Consider the following 18546-nt stretch of genomic DNA (forward strand, 5'->3'; position numbering starts at 1 on the left):
ACTTCCAGTGGAGCAGTTCAAGGCTTCAGAGTTCTGGACAGGTTGGGGACAGGAGGGAGACGGTGGAGGGGGGGGTACGACGACGACGACGACAGACTGTCTGCTAAAGGGTGAGACGCCTCTGTCAGGGACGGGGGGACGGGACATTAGTCTGTGTTTGGTAGCAGAGGTCCACGGTGTTCGGACCCGTCTTGGGAGACCCACTCTAAACACTAGGCCCTGGTTAGGGCAGGGTTTGGGGGTGGGGGGGGGGGGGGAGTAGTGGAGGTTCCTGGAAGAGCGGGGGGGGGGGGGGGGGGGGGGGGGGTTGTGGTGGGCAGCAGGACGCTACTCCACCACGGGGCTGAAATATTCAGGCAATCAAATCCGTTTGCCTCCCTCGTCAGGATCCGAAAAAACTACAGCAAATCAACAAGGTCCTTTCTCCCGCTCTCGGACTCAGGTGGGAGTCCCCCCCTTAGTCCTCTCCCTCTCCCTCACGGGGGAGCTCAGGTCAGCGCCGCCACCCTCACCTCCCCAACAACGACGTCCGTTCTCCCCCCCCCCCCCCCCCGACGCGCCCCCGTGGTACCCCACGTTCTCCGCCCTCCGCCTGCCATCGCCAAGGCGACGCGTGGCGGCGGCGGCGGCGGCGACGCGGCCCGAAAAACCAACCGTTCCCGTCGGACCAGGGGGCCGATCGATCGGGCCCGGGGATCGGGGAACGCAATCGGGAACGCCCCGTCGGAGATGGCGTGAGGGGGGAGGGGGGGGAAATCGCTCAGAGTGAAGGAGCTGGGTGGTCCCGAGGCCACGCCCTTCTGCGCGGGCGGGCGGGCGGGGGCGTGGTCGGGTGTGTGTGGTGGGTGTGTACGACGTGTGTGGTTGGGGGCGGGGTCCCGGTGCTCAGCTGGAGGCGGTGGCGATGGGCTTCTTGAGCTGCTGGCTGCGCAGGTCGCGGTGGCGGCACTCCAGCAGCTGGTCGTGGCAGGTGGAGCACACCAGCACGGGGTCGTACAGCTGCTGGTCCGGGATGGGCAGCTTCAGGTGGCAGCAGTCCTTACAGAACACGTTGCCGCAGTTCCTACGGGGCCGGGGGGGGGGGGGGGGGTTATTGTTTATTATTGATCACTATTATTATGGATGCATAAATCTATAAACACTTGTGTATGTGAATGACTGTCTATAACTGTGTATTGTTAACGTATGCTTGTACATATCTGTGTGCATGTACGTAGGTATATCATTCATTATGGATGTGTGTGTATTTGTGTATGTGAATGACTGTCTATAACTGTATATTATTAATGCATGCTTGTACATATGTATGTGTATGCATGCATGCATGTACGTAGGTATATTATTCATTATTGATGTGTATGCACGCGTGTATGTGAATGACTGTCTATTAAGGTGCATTAATTATGCATGCAGGTTCATGCATGTGTGTATCTATAAATGTGGCTGTGTCTGACTTCCCTCCTTTTCCATCTGTTAAGCTACATATAATAGCTATTTTCACTATAAATGCATGCATTTCTCCATCATTTTGTCCCTCTAATACTCTCAGAATCATGTGACCGGTTGACCCTGTGGTCATGTGACCCTGCGGTCATGTGACCGGTTGACCCTTTGGTCATGTGGCCGGTTGACTCTGTGGTCATGTGACCCTGCGGTCATGTGACCCAGGCGTCGGGGCCTACCTGCAGTGGTGTCGTCTCTTGGCCATCCAGAACTCAGAGTCACAGTTGAAACAGTGAGAGGCCATGTGATCCGGCACCCAGCGAGTTACCTGCGCACGCGCACGCGCACACACACACACACACACACACACACACACACACACACACACACACACACACACACACACACACACACACACACACACACACATTAATGAGAGGGTTGGCGACGTCAATGAAAGTTTGTGTAGTAAGTATTGAGGACAGAATCAGTCAATAGAACGTGGTCTCGCACCAATCAGCCAGGTCAGAGGTAAATAGACTACCCTAAGGACCTGGATGGGGACCAACCGATATTAGTAAATGCTACACATGAACCGCCTAAGATGGCACAATTTGATTGGTTCGCTATCTCGGGATATCGGGCAATATCCCATGATTGAGATCTCAAACTCGGGATATTGCTTTCAGCGTGCTTAACGCTCATTCCGCTAATAAAAACAAATTAATCCCGGCAGGAAGTGTTATTTGTTACTTTTTGGAGTGTTCACGTGCTGTATATGCTAAAACAATTATTAACCTAGAGTTTGTGGTGGTGGTGGGGTTAGTGGGTGGGGGTGGTGGTGGTAGTGGTGGTGGTGTTAGTGGCTGGGGGTGGTGGTGTTAGTGGGTGGGGGTGGTGGTGGAAGTGTTGGTGGGGTGGTGGTGATGGTGTTAGTGGGTGGAGGTGGTGGTGGTAGTGGTGATGGTGTTAGTGGGTGGAGGTGGTGTGGTAGTGGTGATGGTGTTAGTGGGTGGAGGTGGTGGTGGTAGTGGTGATGGCGTTAGTGGGTGGAGGTGGTGGTGGTAGTGGTGATGGTGTTAGTGGGTGGAGGTGGAGGTGGTAGTGGTGATGGTGTTAGTGGTGATGGTGTTAGTGGGTGTGGTGGTAGTGGTGATGGTGTTACTGGGTGGGGGTGGTGGTGGTAGTGGTGATGGTGTTCGTGGGTGGAGGTGGTGGTGGTAGTGGTGATGGCGTTAGTGGTGATAGTGTTACTGGGTGGGGGTGGTGGTGGTAGTGGTGTTACTGGGTGGGGGTGGTGGTGGTGTTACTGGGTGGGGGTGGTGGTGGTAGTGGTGATGGTGTTACTGGGTGGGGGTGGTGGTGGTAGTGGTGTTACTGGTGGGTGGTGGTGGTGGTAGTGGTGCTACTGGGTGGGGGTGTGGTGGTGGTAGTGGTGCTACTGGGTGGGGGTGGTGGTGGTAGTGGTGTTACTGGGTGGGGGTGGGGTGGTGTTACTGGGTGGGGGTGGGGGTGGTAGTGGTGGTGGGTGGTAGTGGTGATAGTGTTACTGGGTGGGGGTGGTGGTGTAGTGGTGTTAGTGGGTGGGGGTGGTGGTGGTAGTGGTGTTAGTGGGTGGGGGTGGTAGTGGCCCTCACCTCCATGTCCCTCTGGTCCACCCGGTCCCAGCTGCCCTCAGACAGACGGTCCTCGCTCTGGGACGACAGAGAGTCCTCCTCGTTACTGTTGTCAGACTCCCGCAGACAGGTCTGAGAGAGAGACAGGGAGACAGACAGAGGGACAGAGAGAGGGACAGAGAGAGAGAGACATGGAGACAGAGAGAGGGAGACAGACAGAAGGAGAAGTGGTCAGCGTTAGAGATGAGATAGATCAAGAGGGAGGGAGGCCGAGAGACCGATGAAGAGAGAAAGAGTGAGAGAGAGAACACAGGAGACAGAGAGAGCAATTAGCCAGGTTAATCAAAGAGGAAGATTCATACAACAGCACAGATGGGAAGGTGACGACTCACTTGCATCAACATTTACCAATGTCATATCCAGAGAGCGAGAGCGAGAGCGAGAGAGAGAAGGGCAGATGAAACAAGGAGACAGCAGATGGAAACAAGGTGAAACAAAAGGAGACAGAGAGAGAGAGAGAGACAGAGAGAGAGAGAGAGACAGAGACAGAGACAGAGAGAGAGAGAGACAGCAGAGGGAGAGAGACAAAGAGAGAGACAGAGAGAGAGACAGCAGAAGGAGACAGAGAGAGAGACACACACACAGTAGAGAGAGACAGCAGGACAGCAGAAGTTTGCCAGCGCTGCAGAGCCGGCGGGGGGCCGGGCGGGGGAGGGGGGACTCACGATGTCGTCCTCGTAGTCCAGGTCGGGCTCCGAGGGGGGGCTGCCGTACTGCTTGCTCTCCAGCTTCATCTGCAGCCGGCGCACCTGCTGCCGCAGCAGCTCCACCTCCTGCTTGTAGCACGCCTCCATCTGCCGCAGCCGCTGCTGCACCGCGTCCATGGCGACCGGCAGCCCGTCGTCGTCCAGGTAGGCCTGGGGCGGCGGCGGCGACGCGGTGGGGGGGGGCCCCACGGGGAGAGAGGGGTGGGCGGCCGGCAGGAGTTGATGGTGGGCCGCCAGGGAGGACGAGACGCCGGCGGCGGCGGCGGCCAGGGTGTGGCCGCCGGGCACGGCGTGGCTGAGGGCCGACAGCCAGCCGGCCTGCGGCGGGGGGGCCCGGCGCGGCCCCCCTCGCGGCAGCAGCACTGGGGCCCGGCCACGGACACGGCCAGCGCCTGGGAGCGGGGGTCTTGGCGGCGCCGGCGCCGGAGGGCCGGCGGTGCTGGTAGGCGCGGCAGAAGCCGGAGTGGCTGGCGCTGCGGCGGGCGGACTGCATCATGCCCTGGACGCTCTCCCAGCGCGGGCCCAGCAGGGCCAGGTCGCTCAACGGGCTGCGGGACATCAGGCGCTGGGCCGCCATGTGGGCGGAGTCCACCGGCGTGGGTCGCCACGACCACCGCGCCCCGCCGACGCCTTGGTGACGCTCGGCTCCGTCCTCCCCTCGACCTCCACCACCACCTCCTCCTCCTCCTCCTCCTCTTCATCGTCATAGGCCTTCTCCCTGGGGGTGGGGAGGTGCGGGCATGCGGCCCAGGTCCCGGGCCCTGGCCGTCCTCGCGGTTCGTTTCCGGCGCCTCCACCTCGTACGGCACCACCTCCACGTCGTCGGTGAGCGTCTCGGTGGAGTCCTCCATGGGCGCCAGCCGCTTGAGGGCCAGCAACTCCTGCGCGGCCGGGGAGAGGACTTCAGAGTGACCTTCAGGGTGACCTTCAGGATGACCTTCAGGATGACCTCTAGGATGATCTTCAGGGTGACCTCCAGGGTGACTTCTAGGGTGACCTTCAGGATGACCTCTAGGGTGACCTTTAGGATGATCTTCAGGGTGACCTCCAGGGTGCCTTCTAGGGTGACCTTCAGGATGACCTTCAGGGACCTTCAGGATGACCTCTAGGGTGACCTTCAGGATGACCTTCAAGGTGACCTTCACGGTGGCCATTAGAGAGGCCTCCTGAAAGGCCCTCAGCGTGGGCTTTAGAGTGGCCGTTAGAGAGGCCATCATGGCCGCCGTAATAGAGGCCATCATGGCCGCCGTTGGAGAGGTCCTCAGAGTGGCCATCATAGTGGCCGTTGAGGAGACTCACAGCGGGGGTGCGGGCGGAGGTGTAGGGGGCCGTGGTGCGACGGGGCGGGGCTGAGCCCGCCTCCGGTCCGTGCGTGGGGGAGGCGAGCGCCCGGGAGGGGACGACGAGGGGCTCCTGAGGAAGGGGCGGTGGCGGTGGCGGCGGGGGTGGAGGCCGGGGCGGGGGGGACTGCGGCGGGAGGGGGAGGCCGTTGCTCTGAGGCAGGGCCTGCTGCAGGACGGGGGCCGGGAGCGGCTCGCCGTGGGGGAGGAAGGGGGGGAGGGCGAGGGAGGGCAGGGGCTGGGTGGTGAGGCAGGGGGCGGGCCTCGTCTCGCCGCCCGTGGGACACTCCATGGGGGAGCGCGGTGGGGGTCCCTGACGACGGCCTCCACCTCCGAGTCCTCGCTGTCCGAGCCCCCGTCCCCGGGGCTCTCCGGGGGGCCGGAGCCCAGCGGGGCGCGGCGCGGCCCTCCAGGCAGTGCTTGTTGAGGTTGGGGTCGCTGGAGGTGCGCGTGAGGGGCACCCCGTTCTCGAACGCCGACACCAGGTTGTCCAGGAGCGGGTCTTGGGAAGCCTGGAAGGGAGAGACGGGTTAAGGAGCCGACCAGAGGTAATGCCTCAGCTCTGCCACTAGGTGGCAGCAAAGTGCTCCCAAACCGATGCGTTCGACACACGCTGTGTTCCACTTCGCTCTCTCATGCTCTGATTCCCTATTCCCTATATAGGGTACACGATTTAATTGAACCATTTAAACAGCACATAAAGAACCCTTATGTGCTGGACCATGTCGATTTGATGAAACCGATTAAATGAAAACCGCTATGCATCATGGGATATAATCAAAAAGTAAGTGCATCTGTTGCACACTTCTACTAGGGGTTATTAAGAGTATTAATTAGTGCCCCTTTTAGGGAGCTAGATTTGTACACTCTGACAACACCACGAAATAGTAACACTCTAAATTGCTAAAAAACTATTAAAAGTGGACCAATCAGAACGCCCATCCCAAGTGGTGTACACAGTGAGAGGCCAAAACCAATTAAAAGTGGACCAATCAGAACAAAGCCCCGGTGTGCCGGCGACGCTGGCTCAACGATGGAAACCGACCGGGGCGTCTAGTCCTCCCGACGGCGGGTAAACGGTGACCAGCCCGTACCTGTCGAGGGGGCGGGGTGTGAGCTCGTCGCCCGCGGCGCCCGGCGACAGGAACAGGCCCATGGCGTCGTCTACGGCGGTGCAGGGCGAGGTGGTGGGCAGGTACACCGCCGTCCACAGCTGGAGCGCCCGCGTGTGGCACACCGGCTGCAGCACCTGACGGGGGGGACGGACGTGGGGGGGGGGGGGGGGGGGGGACGGAAGACGGGCGTTAGAGGATGGTGTTGTTGTTGATGCTGCTGAGAGTGTTACCAAGGCGACCGCGACGGGTCTTCACACAGAGGAACTGAGTTCCTCCGTGGGTGTCACACAGAGGGACTCGTCGGAGGATGTGTTTTTATTAGAGCTGTCAAGCGATTAAAATATTTAATCGTGATTAATCGCATTAATTAATAATTTTTTTAACGCCGTTAAATTTGGTTTGCGTTAACGCCGTTAATAACGCGTTTAACTGACAGCTCTAGTTTTTATAAATCGAAATGTTTAGATAAGGGGTTTTCAAAGTTTCTCAGTATTCAGAAGGAAGTTCTAGAAATTTCTCCTGCTAGAACGTACGTAATCTTGTACAGGGGTGTGAAAGTGGAACATTTCATGTTTTGTTTTTTCCTATTCACAACCTAAAACTGCTAGGCTCTTGACGTAAAGATCCCAGTACTGATGTATTACCCCAAAAAAAGTGTCAATTGTGTTGCTTTGGTTCAGGAACCAAAGTCATAAGAAATAGAAAAAAATCATCAATAATATATTGATCATACAAATAACACGACCGACATTACTAGTAATAACGTTCATAAAAAGGTGAGGGACGGATCATACCATTTCGTGGCTGGGGATGTAGAGGAAGTTCTGGAAGTTCTTGTTGCCGGTGCGCAGCAGGGACCAGACGGAGCAGGTGCGTTTGAAGATGTTGCGCGCCTCCCTCTCGCGGCGTTGTTGCAGAGGAAGGTTCCGTACAGACACGAGTACGTGTGCTGCACCAGCTTGACCTGCAGAACCACAGCACGGCTTTAATACCAGCTACCACCGTTGGGCTTTAGGAACCTTTTATTAAGGAGCAGGTAGGGGTTAGACTGTGAATACATGGGATTAAGGAGCAGGTAGGGGTTAGACAGTGAATACATGGGATTAAGGAGCAGGTAGGGGTTAGACTGTGAATACATGGGATTAAGGAGCAGGTAGGGGTTAGACTGTGAATACATGGGATTAAGGAGCAGGTAGGGGTTAGACTGTGAATACATGGGTTTAAGGAGCAGGTAGGGGTTAGACTGTGAATACATGGATTAAGGAACAGGTAGGGTTTAGACTGTGAATACATGGGATTTAGGAACAGGTAGGGGTTAGACTGTGAATACATGGGATTAAGGAACAGGTAGGTTTAGACTGAATACATGGGATTAAGGAACCGGTAGGTTAGACTGAGTACATGGGATTAAGGAACAGGTAGGGGTTAGACTGTGAATAAATGGGATTAAGGAACAGGTAGGGGTTAGACTGTGAATACATGGGATTAAGGAACAGGTAGGGGTTAGACTGTGAATACATGGGATTAAGGAAGGAGCAGGTACAGGTTTGTGAGGAGAGATGGGCTGTGGACATGAGGATCAAACCCTGAAAGTGTTTGTGCTATGATTCAACAACCCTGACCTCTGACCTACAAACTAATCCCCAAACCCATGATTTAACAACCCAATAAAAAAATATATATAACACTAAAAACAAAGAGAAAGAAAGAGTGAAAAAAGAAATAGAGGGGAGGGACAGAGGGGGGAGGGGAGGGACAGAGGGGGAGAGGAGGGACAGAGTGGGAGACAGGGGAGGGACAGAGGGGGAGACAGGGGAGGGACAGAGGGGGAGACAGGGGAGGGACAGAGTGGGAGACAGGGGAGGAACAGAGGGGAGACAGGGGAGGGACAGAGGGGGAGACAGGGGAGGGACAGAGGGGAGACAGGGGAGGGACAGAGGGGGAGACAGGGGAGGGACAGAGGGGGAGACAGGGGAGGGACAGAGGGGGAGAGGAGGGACAGAGGGGGAGAGGAGGGACAGAGGGGGAGAGGAGGGACAGAGGGGGAGAGGAGGGACAGAGGAGACAGGGGAGGGACAGAGTGGGAGACAGGGGAGGAACAGAGGGGAGACAGGGGAGGAACGAGGGGGAGACAGGGGAGGGACAGAGGGGAAGGGGAGGGACAGAGGGGGAGACAGGGGAGGGACAGAGTGGGAGACAGGGGACGGACGGACGGACCACCCACCAGAAAGGCCTCGTTGAACTCAAAAAGGCAGGGGAACTGCTTGATGAGCTGGTGCACACAGTCCAGCCACTGCAGGAACACAGGGCACTGCTCGCTGACGTCGTCCGCGTTCTCCTGGTGGCCGCAGCGGTCCCCGAACTTATGGCCGTAGTCCAGCCACTCCGTCTCCACCAGCACCTGGAACCCCTGAGGAGGGAGACACACGGCCTGGCCATCAACACTCGGTCGGACCCACCCTGGGGGGTTCCTGTGTCGCACTCCGTGTTTCAGGCCCAGAGAATCTAATTGCAGGTTGTTTTGATCGGAGAGCTTGACTTAACACAAACTGGTTCTCTCTCTTTGACTGGGTGTGTTCAGTTATACCACACCCACATACATGTGTCTCAGTGATGGCCCGTCCTGATTACTGGACACACCGATCCATCAATGTCAATACAGTTCATCATTTTTAATTAAGCTAACTATTTGTTAGCTAAGTGTTTTTTTTGTGGGTAATTGTAGTGCTCAAAGAAGCATAAGTGCTGAGATCTAATTAATTGTAATTATCAAATCAATCTATAATAAATATATCCATAATCTGCAATGCACGATGAACTCACTTCTATCGTTCTGTAGAAGGGGTCCAACAGGACCTTGGCCAGCGCCACGATCTGGGGCGTGCGGTCCCAGCCGTCCGAACAGTGCACCAGGACCGGCCGACCCTCCCTCTCCAGCCCCGAACACACCAGAGTGGCCGCCTTCAGCATGACGGACAGGTGCTGCAGCCAACGGGTGCTCTCCAGCGCCGAGAGCCAGCTGAACAAGACCCAGGAGAAGGGGGGATTAGAACTGGGCTGTTCCACAAAGTGCCTCTTTGAGGACATAATAGGACAAGACACAAGTCTAGAATCGTGTAAATAGAGACAATCTCTGTGAGGAACAACAATCTGGAGAAGAACTGTTCATAGATAGAACCATGACTATAAAATATAAAAAAAACAGTAATACGTGTGTTTAAAAATAAAAACTGAGGTTATTGATGAGTTACTCTAAGGAGATGGATTTTTCACTCACTTTCAATCAATTGTTTGAAAGGACCTAAAAACCCTGATCAATTTTGATTGGCTGATTTCTTCGATAGATAATCACGGCTAATGGACACCATGAATAATCACGACATCAACCTTTAAATCAGACGTTACAGTTGTCTTCATGGTTATCGGTGAGAGCTTTCAGTGTGGATGTCGTGTTGCAATCCAGTGTGGATTGCAACACGACACTGTGGTTCAAGGAACCAGCGTGACCTGAAACAACCCCCCGGTGAAGGTTGGTCGGGCTAGGGGGGGGCCCCTGACCTACATCTCTGGAGGCCCCCCCCTGGGTCTCTGTGCACTACGCTGACCCCTGCCTAGCCCCTGCCCGCCCCCCCCCCCCCCCCCCCCCTGTGCCCACGCGACGCGACAGCAGTGCGGTGTGCAGACATGCCAAGGACACGCAGGGTCGACTCATGCTCTGCTGCACATAAACAACACTGCCTTATCGGCACGGAAACCACACCACGTTTAACAGCACATAAACAACACTGCGTCGAGCGAAACGTCTATAACACTGCGTTTAACACAACGTAAACAATACTGCTTTACTGCGGCTAAACCACACTGCTCTACAGCATGTAAACGATACTGCTCTACGGCATGTCAACTATTTGCTTTACGGTACGTAAACAATACCGCTTTGCTGCAAGTAAACAAACTGATTTACTGTGCAGAACTTGACCTGTGTAACTACAGATGTACAAACTGTTTAACTGAATAGAAAAACTGCTTCACTGCAGGTAAACACACTCTTTGCTGTACGTAAACAAAGTGCTTTGCTGCATTTCATCAAAGATTATGAACGCCACGTAAACAAGATAGCCGACAGCGTGCAAACAGGAGCAATACGAACACAAAGTGAATGACTAATCCAGTGGATGATTGGCATATACAAAACAAACCGATATTAATAACCACAGACAGGACGGGGGACAGATGGCCTTCCCCATTGCAGAGGACTGGAGCGGGGGGTGCTGAGGGAGATCAGAGAGAAAGGTCAACCGTCTTGACTTACTTTCCCGGATCGGGGATCTGGCTGCAGACTGCTCGGAGGGCCTGGAAGCTGTTCCTGATGGCGTGGATGTTGGCCATGCCCATGAACATCACCTCACAGTTGGGATAGTACTCTGTCCACACAACAGACATAACACAGTGAATGGAGCGCTCCTTGAGAAGATCCATTTACATTTATATTTTAGGGCATTTAGGAGACGCTTTTGTCCAAAGCGACTTTTCTCTAATTTGTGGGGATGTGATTGATCCCCACATCAATCAATGAGTTTCACTTAATTTGTCATAAGAAGTAAAACAATATAACACTGCCGGTACAGTAAAGATGTTCATAGAACCAAGTGCGAGTACTAACAATCTCTAGGCTAACCCATTCCCTTGTATACAGTAGATAGCTAGCTACTGCAGATGCTACACAAATAACTACTATGAATAAATACAACGTACATTAAGTGCCAGGTCTTTTCACAAAGAGAAGCTTTCACTTCATGCTCTTTATTCAACCTTAAGCATTTTACTTGAACTCTCTACTGTTGATATTTGGTCGGGTTCAGCCTAATTGCAGACAGGGTACCCGGGATTTGCCTGGAACTTGGCAGCTCTCTCTATTTTGCGGTCATGGAATAACTCCAGAACTTTTCAGCTTAATGAGAGTCTCCCTGGGATGGTTCAAAGCACTGATAAAAGAAACAGTAACTGAGGAGTTGAATTTCTATTTCTAAACTACTGTAGTCTCTGTAGTACGTGCAAAATACACAATCCATTGTTACTCCTTTGTCTATTTTTATCGCGTTGTGTTTGCCCTCATTGTTGTTCATCTTTTTTTACATGATCTAGTCTATACTTTGGTAACCTACGTGTATGCTGGAAACTATCTTTACCAGGACTGACCTTGAGAAAGAGATGTCAACCAGAGAATCCTCAAGATAAATAAATCAATAAATGACCTCAAAAGATCCTATCGGCTAAGACGTCAAAGGCCATAATAGTTCCTAAACCTTGGGACTGTCATCGACCCCGTCACGTGACCCAGGAGTTTGAATGCCCCCACTGACCCTCGCACTCGCAGCCCCCGCCCTTGGCCCGGTTGGCCACAGCCGCCGTGTAGGACCGGGCGTCCAGGATCAGCAGCTTCTGGCGAGCGGCGGGGCTGTCCTCCACGCCAGGGCCCCCCGTCAGAGAGGAGTCTGGGGGAGGGAGAGAAGGAGGGAGGGAGTGAGAGAGGGAGACGGCGAGAGAGTGCGATAGAGAGAAAGGATAGATGGAGAGAGGTAAACACAGACAGAGAGACAGACAGACAGACAGACAGACAGACAGACAGACAGACAGACAGACAGACAGACAGACAGACAGACAGACAGACACAGACATGAAGCGAGAGTCAACATTTTGATTGATTACATGAAGCTGCATAAGCATACATATTTTCTGCAAATGGGTGACAGCAGCTCTGAATGCTGCGGGGAATGTAACGGGAGTTCACACGGCCCCTTCCATGGAGATAATGGTGCACTCATGGAATAAAAAGACTGCTTTCCCATGCAAAAACGTAACAAAAGTTATGCGGTTAAGGATGTTCTACATGGTAAAAAATAGTCTGACAGAGAGGAACCGATTCAGATTTGCATTATAACCTCTGTCTGATTGGGGAAGTGTGGAAAGGCCAAGTGGCCTTCAAATCAACATACTAAACTGAGTATAACATTAAGCGTGATGAAACTGTTCTGGGTCTACTGATGGAAGTCCATTGTCACTCTAAAGCTAATGTATGTGAGCCACGTAATTGAGTGCAACACATTCCCAGGCCCTGGCGTAATTGTTAAGCCTCATTGTCTGTTCCGGTTCTCATTAATATAATTGGTTTCCAGTTTGGAAAGTCACAGAAAAAAAAAAAGATTAACAAAGTGAATTAACAAAAGTGCATTGTGGAAAAGCCGGGCCGCATCCATTCAACACAAGTTACAAAACGTACACATTATAGTACTCACACATCCTCAAGAGCCAGCAAAGCCATGTATAACAATGCAAAATAAACAACAACAAAATCCCCCCAAAAAAAGTAGTTCCGAATGTTGAAGACCTGCGAGCGTCTTACCGAAGTCTCCGTCGGTGGAGTCGGGGCCCTCCCCGCGGGGCCGGCCCCCCGGGGCCCCGGGCGGGGGCCTCTGCCCCGGGTCCATCTGGCAGGCCTTGGCGATGGAGGTCACCAGGTACTCGTCCTCCGTGTTCCTCCAGCCCCACCAGCTGATCTCTGGCTGGCTGCAGCGGGCGATGACCGCCCCGTTCTTCTGGTGCCTGTAGGGGGGGGGGGGGGGTCAGAAAGAGCAGCGACGGCGCATTGAGTTAAACAACAGACAGACTAGTTAGGAACCGCAGACGGGCCACAAAAAAAGCAGAGCACTAGACACATTTATAAGCTGGGTTCCACTTCTAAAGTACAACCTGCTTAGTCATTCTAAAAGCGGCCTCATGTTTCTTGCTTCTGGATATTTATTAAATTTGCACAACACTCTGAGGTAGCCTTTGGCAGCAGACGATGTACAACGCACACATAGTTCTACGGTTGTGTGTACCTGTAGACCACCACAGGGATCCTCTTCCAGGACCTGAAGGAGGCAACGCTCTCCAGCTCCTTGTCGGTGATCCACACTGGAACCAGCAGCTTCTGGGGGTAGCTGGAGCACAGCCTGCCACACAGACAGACAGAGGGTTAGACACTGTGGATCCAATACCCTGACTCCCAATAACGATACTGGTAACAGGCAAAAGGATGGTCTAGGTTCGGTGACTGTAAGGGTGCGTGTCTCCCAGCAGAATGGTTCTGGGTTTGAGCCCCGTTGTGAAAAGGCAATCGTTGGGCTAGACGTCTACAGGTCTTCAAGCCCTACCTGCTCCTCGATGACATGAATATACCAGTTCACTTTAAGTCACTTTGGACACAAGAGGCTAAATGTCTCTACAGCAATAATACATTTAGAACAATAACAACATCGTGATTCGCCCAGACGTCCTCTAGACCTTAACCCAAATAGACCTGGTGTGTGTGTGCTTATCTCCCTCGTGGCGGACAACCCTTGTGTCGCTGTAGTGTTTTTGTCATCGGCGAGGTTCCCGGTGGAATAAACATCATGTGACTGTGACCGCGGCCCCCCCCCCCCCCTCCCCTGATCACAGGGTCACCCTCAGGGGAGAGCACCTCCCATTACATAACGAGATGCCCCCCCCCCCCCCCCCTCATGATTAATGCAGCTCTCGTTCCCCCACTGATGCGCGATGACGAGGCTGCTTTCAGCAGCGATGGAGCTAGCTCCTGCTAGCGCATGCAGGGGGGGGGTTTGTTTACCTCCCCCGGCATCTCTCGCGAAGCACGATGAGGGCCGACGGAGGACAACAATGCGGTGACTCGCGTCCGTTTATTTGAGGAAAGCGCGGCCGCGGCTGCTGATGGTTTGTGTACTATGGCAGACTCATCCTTTACAAAAAAAAAAAGGGCTCCATTACGTTACGGTAATCTGATTCTGTTTACGCGTCTTCTACGACTGTTCCAGGCAAGTGGAGCACAAATGGAACACAAATGGGATGCCTTTTTGCTGTCTCACAGGCGCACGCGCGCGCGCACGTACGCGCACAGACATTAGGGACAGGGCTGTGAGCTAAACGAAGAGCAGTTAAGAGTCGTTATTGGGTTGTGGCTGGTGGTTCTCCGGGCTAAGATCACAGAAATGGCCTTTTTCAGCCACCCGTCTATTTTCATTTCCTCAAATGTCCCCTCTCTCTCCCCAGTGCACTACCCCGTCCAGAAAGCATTCTGTTGCATAAATGACTGGCGGCCGCCATAGCAGCAGCAGCTCGTCGCTCTTGTTGCTCTGGGACATCACCGCCAGCCGCCTCAGTACGTCTCCCCCCCCCCCCCCCATCTCCTCTATCATCTTCGCTCCACAAGCACTCCTCTCTATTCCTCTCCTCTCGCCCCTCTTCCGCATCTCTCCATCATCCCCTCCCCGCAGACACTCTCTCTCTTAATTCCTCCCTTTCAGGGGGAGTCAAATTAAAGAGAGAGATGATGATGGAGACGGAGAGAGATGGGGAGTAAAAAGGTATGAGAAAGAAGAGAGAGAGGACAAATACACGCTGAGTGAAGAGGAGAGAAGAGATAAACACGGAAAAGAGAGGAACATAACGGAAAGAAAGAAGATGGCAGAAAGTCGGAGTGGGAGAGGAAAAGAGAAATAACAGAAGCCAGAGAAAAGCAAAGATAGAGGCGCTGAGAGAAGATACAGAACGAAGAGAGAGGAGAGAAAGGAGAGAGAGAGAGAGACAAGAGGCGTGAGGGATAAGAGAGAGAGGGAATACAGAGAGAGTAGACAGCCAGAAATTAAATGTATCAGAGGAGAAACAAAGAGGAGAGCAAGTGCAAGGGCAAGCGAGAGTGAGAGATAGAGATAAAAAAAAGCGAGAGAGAGCAAGAGAGAGAGAGAGAGAGCGAGAGAGAGAGCCAGAGCCGGTGTGCTGAGTCATGACTCTCAGCAGGGCCCCAGCTGTTTAATTAGCCCGGCAGACGAGTGCGCCGTGTCTGTCTCCCACCGCGGGAGGCCTGCCTCGCGACACACCGGCCTCACGCGCACCGGCCTCTCCCCTTCATCCACCTGGACGCGCAGAGGACACTTAGAGGGCCCGGTGCGCTGCCATGGAAACACGCGCACACACACAAACACAAAGACACACGCCCAAAAAACAAAGCCGAGGGCGTAGGCGTCTGTTTTTGTCTTCACCGCACCGAGGATAAACTCAACTCGTCGAGCCCCACCCTATCAGAGCGGCCCCCTTAGCATTCCCCGTGTCTTGCTCTTTATTAAGACTAGCAAATTCCTAGTCCTAAAATCAATCAATCAATCCGAAAAGTCCCAAACATTTCATTTGGCCGGATTTAAATGATTGGAAGGCTAACACGTCGTCTACCTACCTACCTACCTACCTACCTGCCTACCTGCCTCCTTGCCCGTACCCTCAATGCGCATGACCCGAGTCTTCCACAAGGCTAGGTTGAGCCATTACTGAGGCTAGTGCGCTAGTCATGTGTTTATGGGGAGTGGTTTTGGAGGGAGGGCCTGAAGGGATATTTTTTTCCCCTCCGGTTTGATACTTTCAAAATCAAGCTTACTCTGGCTAGTTCCTCCAAACTGCCGACCCTAGCTTTGATGTTCACAAAAACAATGATCTGTGAATAAACACAGCTTATTCCACCAAAAACTAGGGACTCATTCCGTTCCTATGCAGGTGTTTTGTGTGCTGTGCTGTTAGCCCTCGCTGACGGACATCACAGGGCGAGACTCTTTGGCGTACTTGTAGTTGGAGTTGATGTCAGACACTCTCCAGGCGTTCTGGGTGTCGAAGCCCATCCTCCTCACCTCCATCTCCATTCTGTGTCGCACGTGATCGCCTGGAGGAACACGAAGAAGAACACACGTTCTAGACAGCAGTAGCAACGGATATGTAGACATGTGTGACTCATCAACAGTGTGTTGGACATTGGGACATCTGGGAATCCTAAGGCACTCGAACTTGAATTAATCCCATTGGCTGTGATACGGCAAAGCGGGCATGTGTTTGGCTGTCACATTGAAAAGGACCCGCCTTCAAAAACAGACCATCTGGTAATAATCAGTCAGAGTAGGAAGTGTGTGTGTCTGTGTGCTTGTGTGTCTGCGTGTCTCTGTGTGTGTGTGCGCGTGCCTCTGTTCGTGTGCGTGTGTGTGTGTCTGCGGCGACGTTGCACAAATGAAGGGGGCGGGCAGCCCTAGCGATGATCAAGGTGTTCAACCCCCGCCCAAACGATCCTGGGCTCTGTACCAGATGCCCGCCCCCGGGACCTGCTCCATAACGGCGCGTCTCTCTGCTGAACCACCCCAAGGGGCACACCGTCTACCTGGGCGACAGAGGTGTAGGTGCTGGTCCTCGTCGTCGGCACTGCCTCCCAGGCACCAGGCGTGGTAGGCCAGGGCGAACAGGTCCTCCAGCCGCGACGGGTGCACCACGGAGCGGTTCAGACGCTTTACCCACTCCTGGCACTGCTTGAAGGTGGAGAAGTGACATCTGACGGGGGCAGAGACCGGCGCACGGGTTAGGGCGGAGTCGACGGCCACAAACAAAGTTCTCATACTCTTTGAGCTTCGGTGCGTCGTTGGTGGGCGTTGGGGTGGGAGGGGTAGTTGACGGAAAGGTTGGGGCGTCTCTTTTGCCCCTGGGGTCGGGTAAGTAACTACATAATGGTAGCCGTTTTTCTTGTCTAATTGATGTGGAATCATAAAGCGTGCCCTGGGACATCTGCTGCTGCAGAGAAGGGGATTGCCCTTTTGTTTAAACGGGATGGTAAAGATTCAAATGCGTGCATGGATTCCAGCTGGCGTCAAGATACGACTGTAGGGTTCAATGATCGGTGATAATAAAAAAAATAAAAATAAAAATCGCTAATTATATAGTATATATTAATTACATTTTGTTTACAGCCTGCTCAGCTTGTCTATAAGATAATTTACAAGGGAACAGGAGATGGATTGGGTTGCCTTAGGCTGACAAAACACAAATAGGTCAACAGATTACAGCCACTGTTGGGTAAATGGTTATGTGGATCACCATATCAAGTTCTGCGCATTAATTTCAATGCCTGGTCCTAACAAATGTACACAGCAATGTAGATTAGCCAAAGATGTTCAGCAACCAATCATATTATCGTCAATGACCAACACGTTGGCCTGGACGCCATTGCGCTGGGGGTTGAGTGCCATCTTTACCTCACTACTTTGGAGTCCTTACAGATGATGTGCAGCTGGAACATATCTCTGCATTCAACGCTCTCTATCAGCCCAAGAGGCACCTGTGAGTGGGTGGGAGGGGAAGAGAGAGCAAACACATCAGGCCTCAGTAAGCACAACACACCGTGATTAGCCAAACCGTGACCCCGGAAATTCCCACTTTAACTTGACAGCTCATTTATGTCTTAACAGGTTGGTTTTTTTTCCGCTGCGTTTCCTTTTCAATTGTGACACTGAGGGTGACTGTGGGCTGGGCATTTACAATATTCCAACGAAGTCTGAGTAATACGGTGTAATACCACGCAATCAACGTGTCCTTAAAATATCCCTCTTAAGTTTAAGTCACGCCCTGATAGCCTGATCCAGCAGCAGCCACTTTACTGAAACCTGAAAAACTCATTTATATGTCAAAGTGGGCATTATAACGGCGTTCTCTATGTTCTGTGTGTGCCACCATAGACAACACATGCACGCCCCTTTGCTAGCTAACCAACAAGCAGCCTGTGCTGGGTTGACTTCTAGCTCTGCTATAAAATAGTGTTTCTCTACTGATCTCACACACAACTCTTGACCGTCCATTTGCTGTAATACCAAACCCCTCTGCAGCAACTTCCGGTACACAGTGCCTCAGAACATTTGCTCTTTGCTGTGTAACGTTGTTACCAAATGACTTGTCTTCCTAGCCGTGTATAGTGGAGAGGCTCCAGGAATAGAAAAGATTATTTACATTGTTCAAACTACTACTAATCTCTGCAGAGGCTCGAAATGGCAAGTGCTGGACAATGGCGACCACAACGAAAGGGCTGGGATGACAGTTGGCTTTGTTCACCGCGACTGTGGAGTTAATGTGAGGGAGAGCTGCATTGTGTCTATACAGTGGCAGAGGGCGGCTTGGTCACTCAGTACTCACAGTTATGTCATTGTCCACACCTGGGTACTTCTACAACAGTGACAGGTGGAGCACAGAGGGAGGGGGGGGGGGGAGAAAGGAGATCGAGAGGTAGACGAAGTAGGTAAAGAAAGAGAGGAAGGAGAAAGAGAGAGGGAGAGAGAGAGGAAGAGAAAGAGAGAGACAGGGGAAAGAGGGAGACAAAAGAGAAAGCGGAAGGAGAGACAGAAGGAACAGAGTGCAGGGGGGGGGGGGG

The 18546-nt window shown here is 53.2% G+C and overlaps 1 protein-coding gene and 1 pseudogene across 1 annotated transcript; both read right to left on the bottom strand.

The window, feature by feature from the left end:
- Positions 1–285: 285 nt before the first annotated feature.
- Positions 286–4677, bottom strand: LOC115547121 (myotubularin-related protein 4-like; annotated as a pseudogene).
- Positions 4678–4871: 194 nt separating this feature from the next.
- LOC115547350 (myotubularin-related protein 4) lies at positions 4872–17463 on the bottom strand (the record flags this gene model as incomplete). Its single annotated transcript, XM_030361527.1, is given in 13 exon segments — positions 4872–5678; positions 6261–6415; positions 7076–7188; positions 7191–7245; positions 8506–8691; positions 9105–9300; positions 10594–10705; positions 11645–11776; positions 12685–12884; positions 13163–13276; positions 15933–16029; positions 16516–16682; positions 17381–17463. Coding segments are annotated over 13 exon segments (2379 nt in total), but the record flags the coding sequence as incomplete, so codon positions are not given.
- Between the last annotated feature and the right edge of the window lie 1083 nt (positions 17464–18546).

Source organism: Gadus morhua, chromosome 7 (genome assembly GCF_902167405.1).
Source record: "Gadus morhua chromosome 7, gadMor3.0, whole genome shotgun sequence".
Taxonomy (NCBI): Eukaryota; Metazoa; Chordata; class Actinopteri; order Gadiformes; family Gadidae; genus Gadus; species Gadus morhua.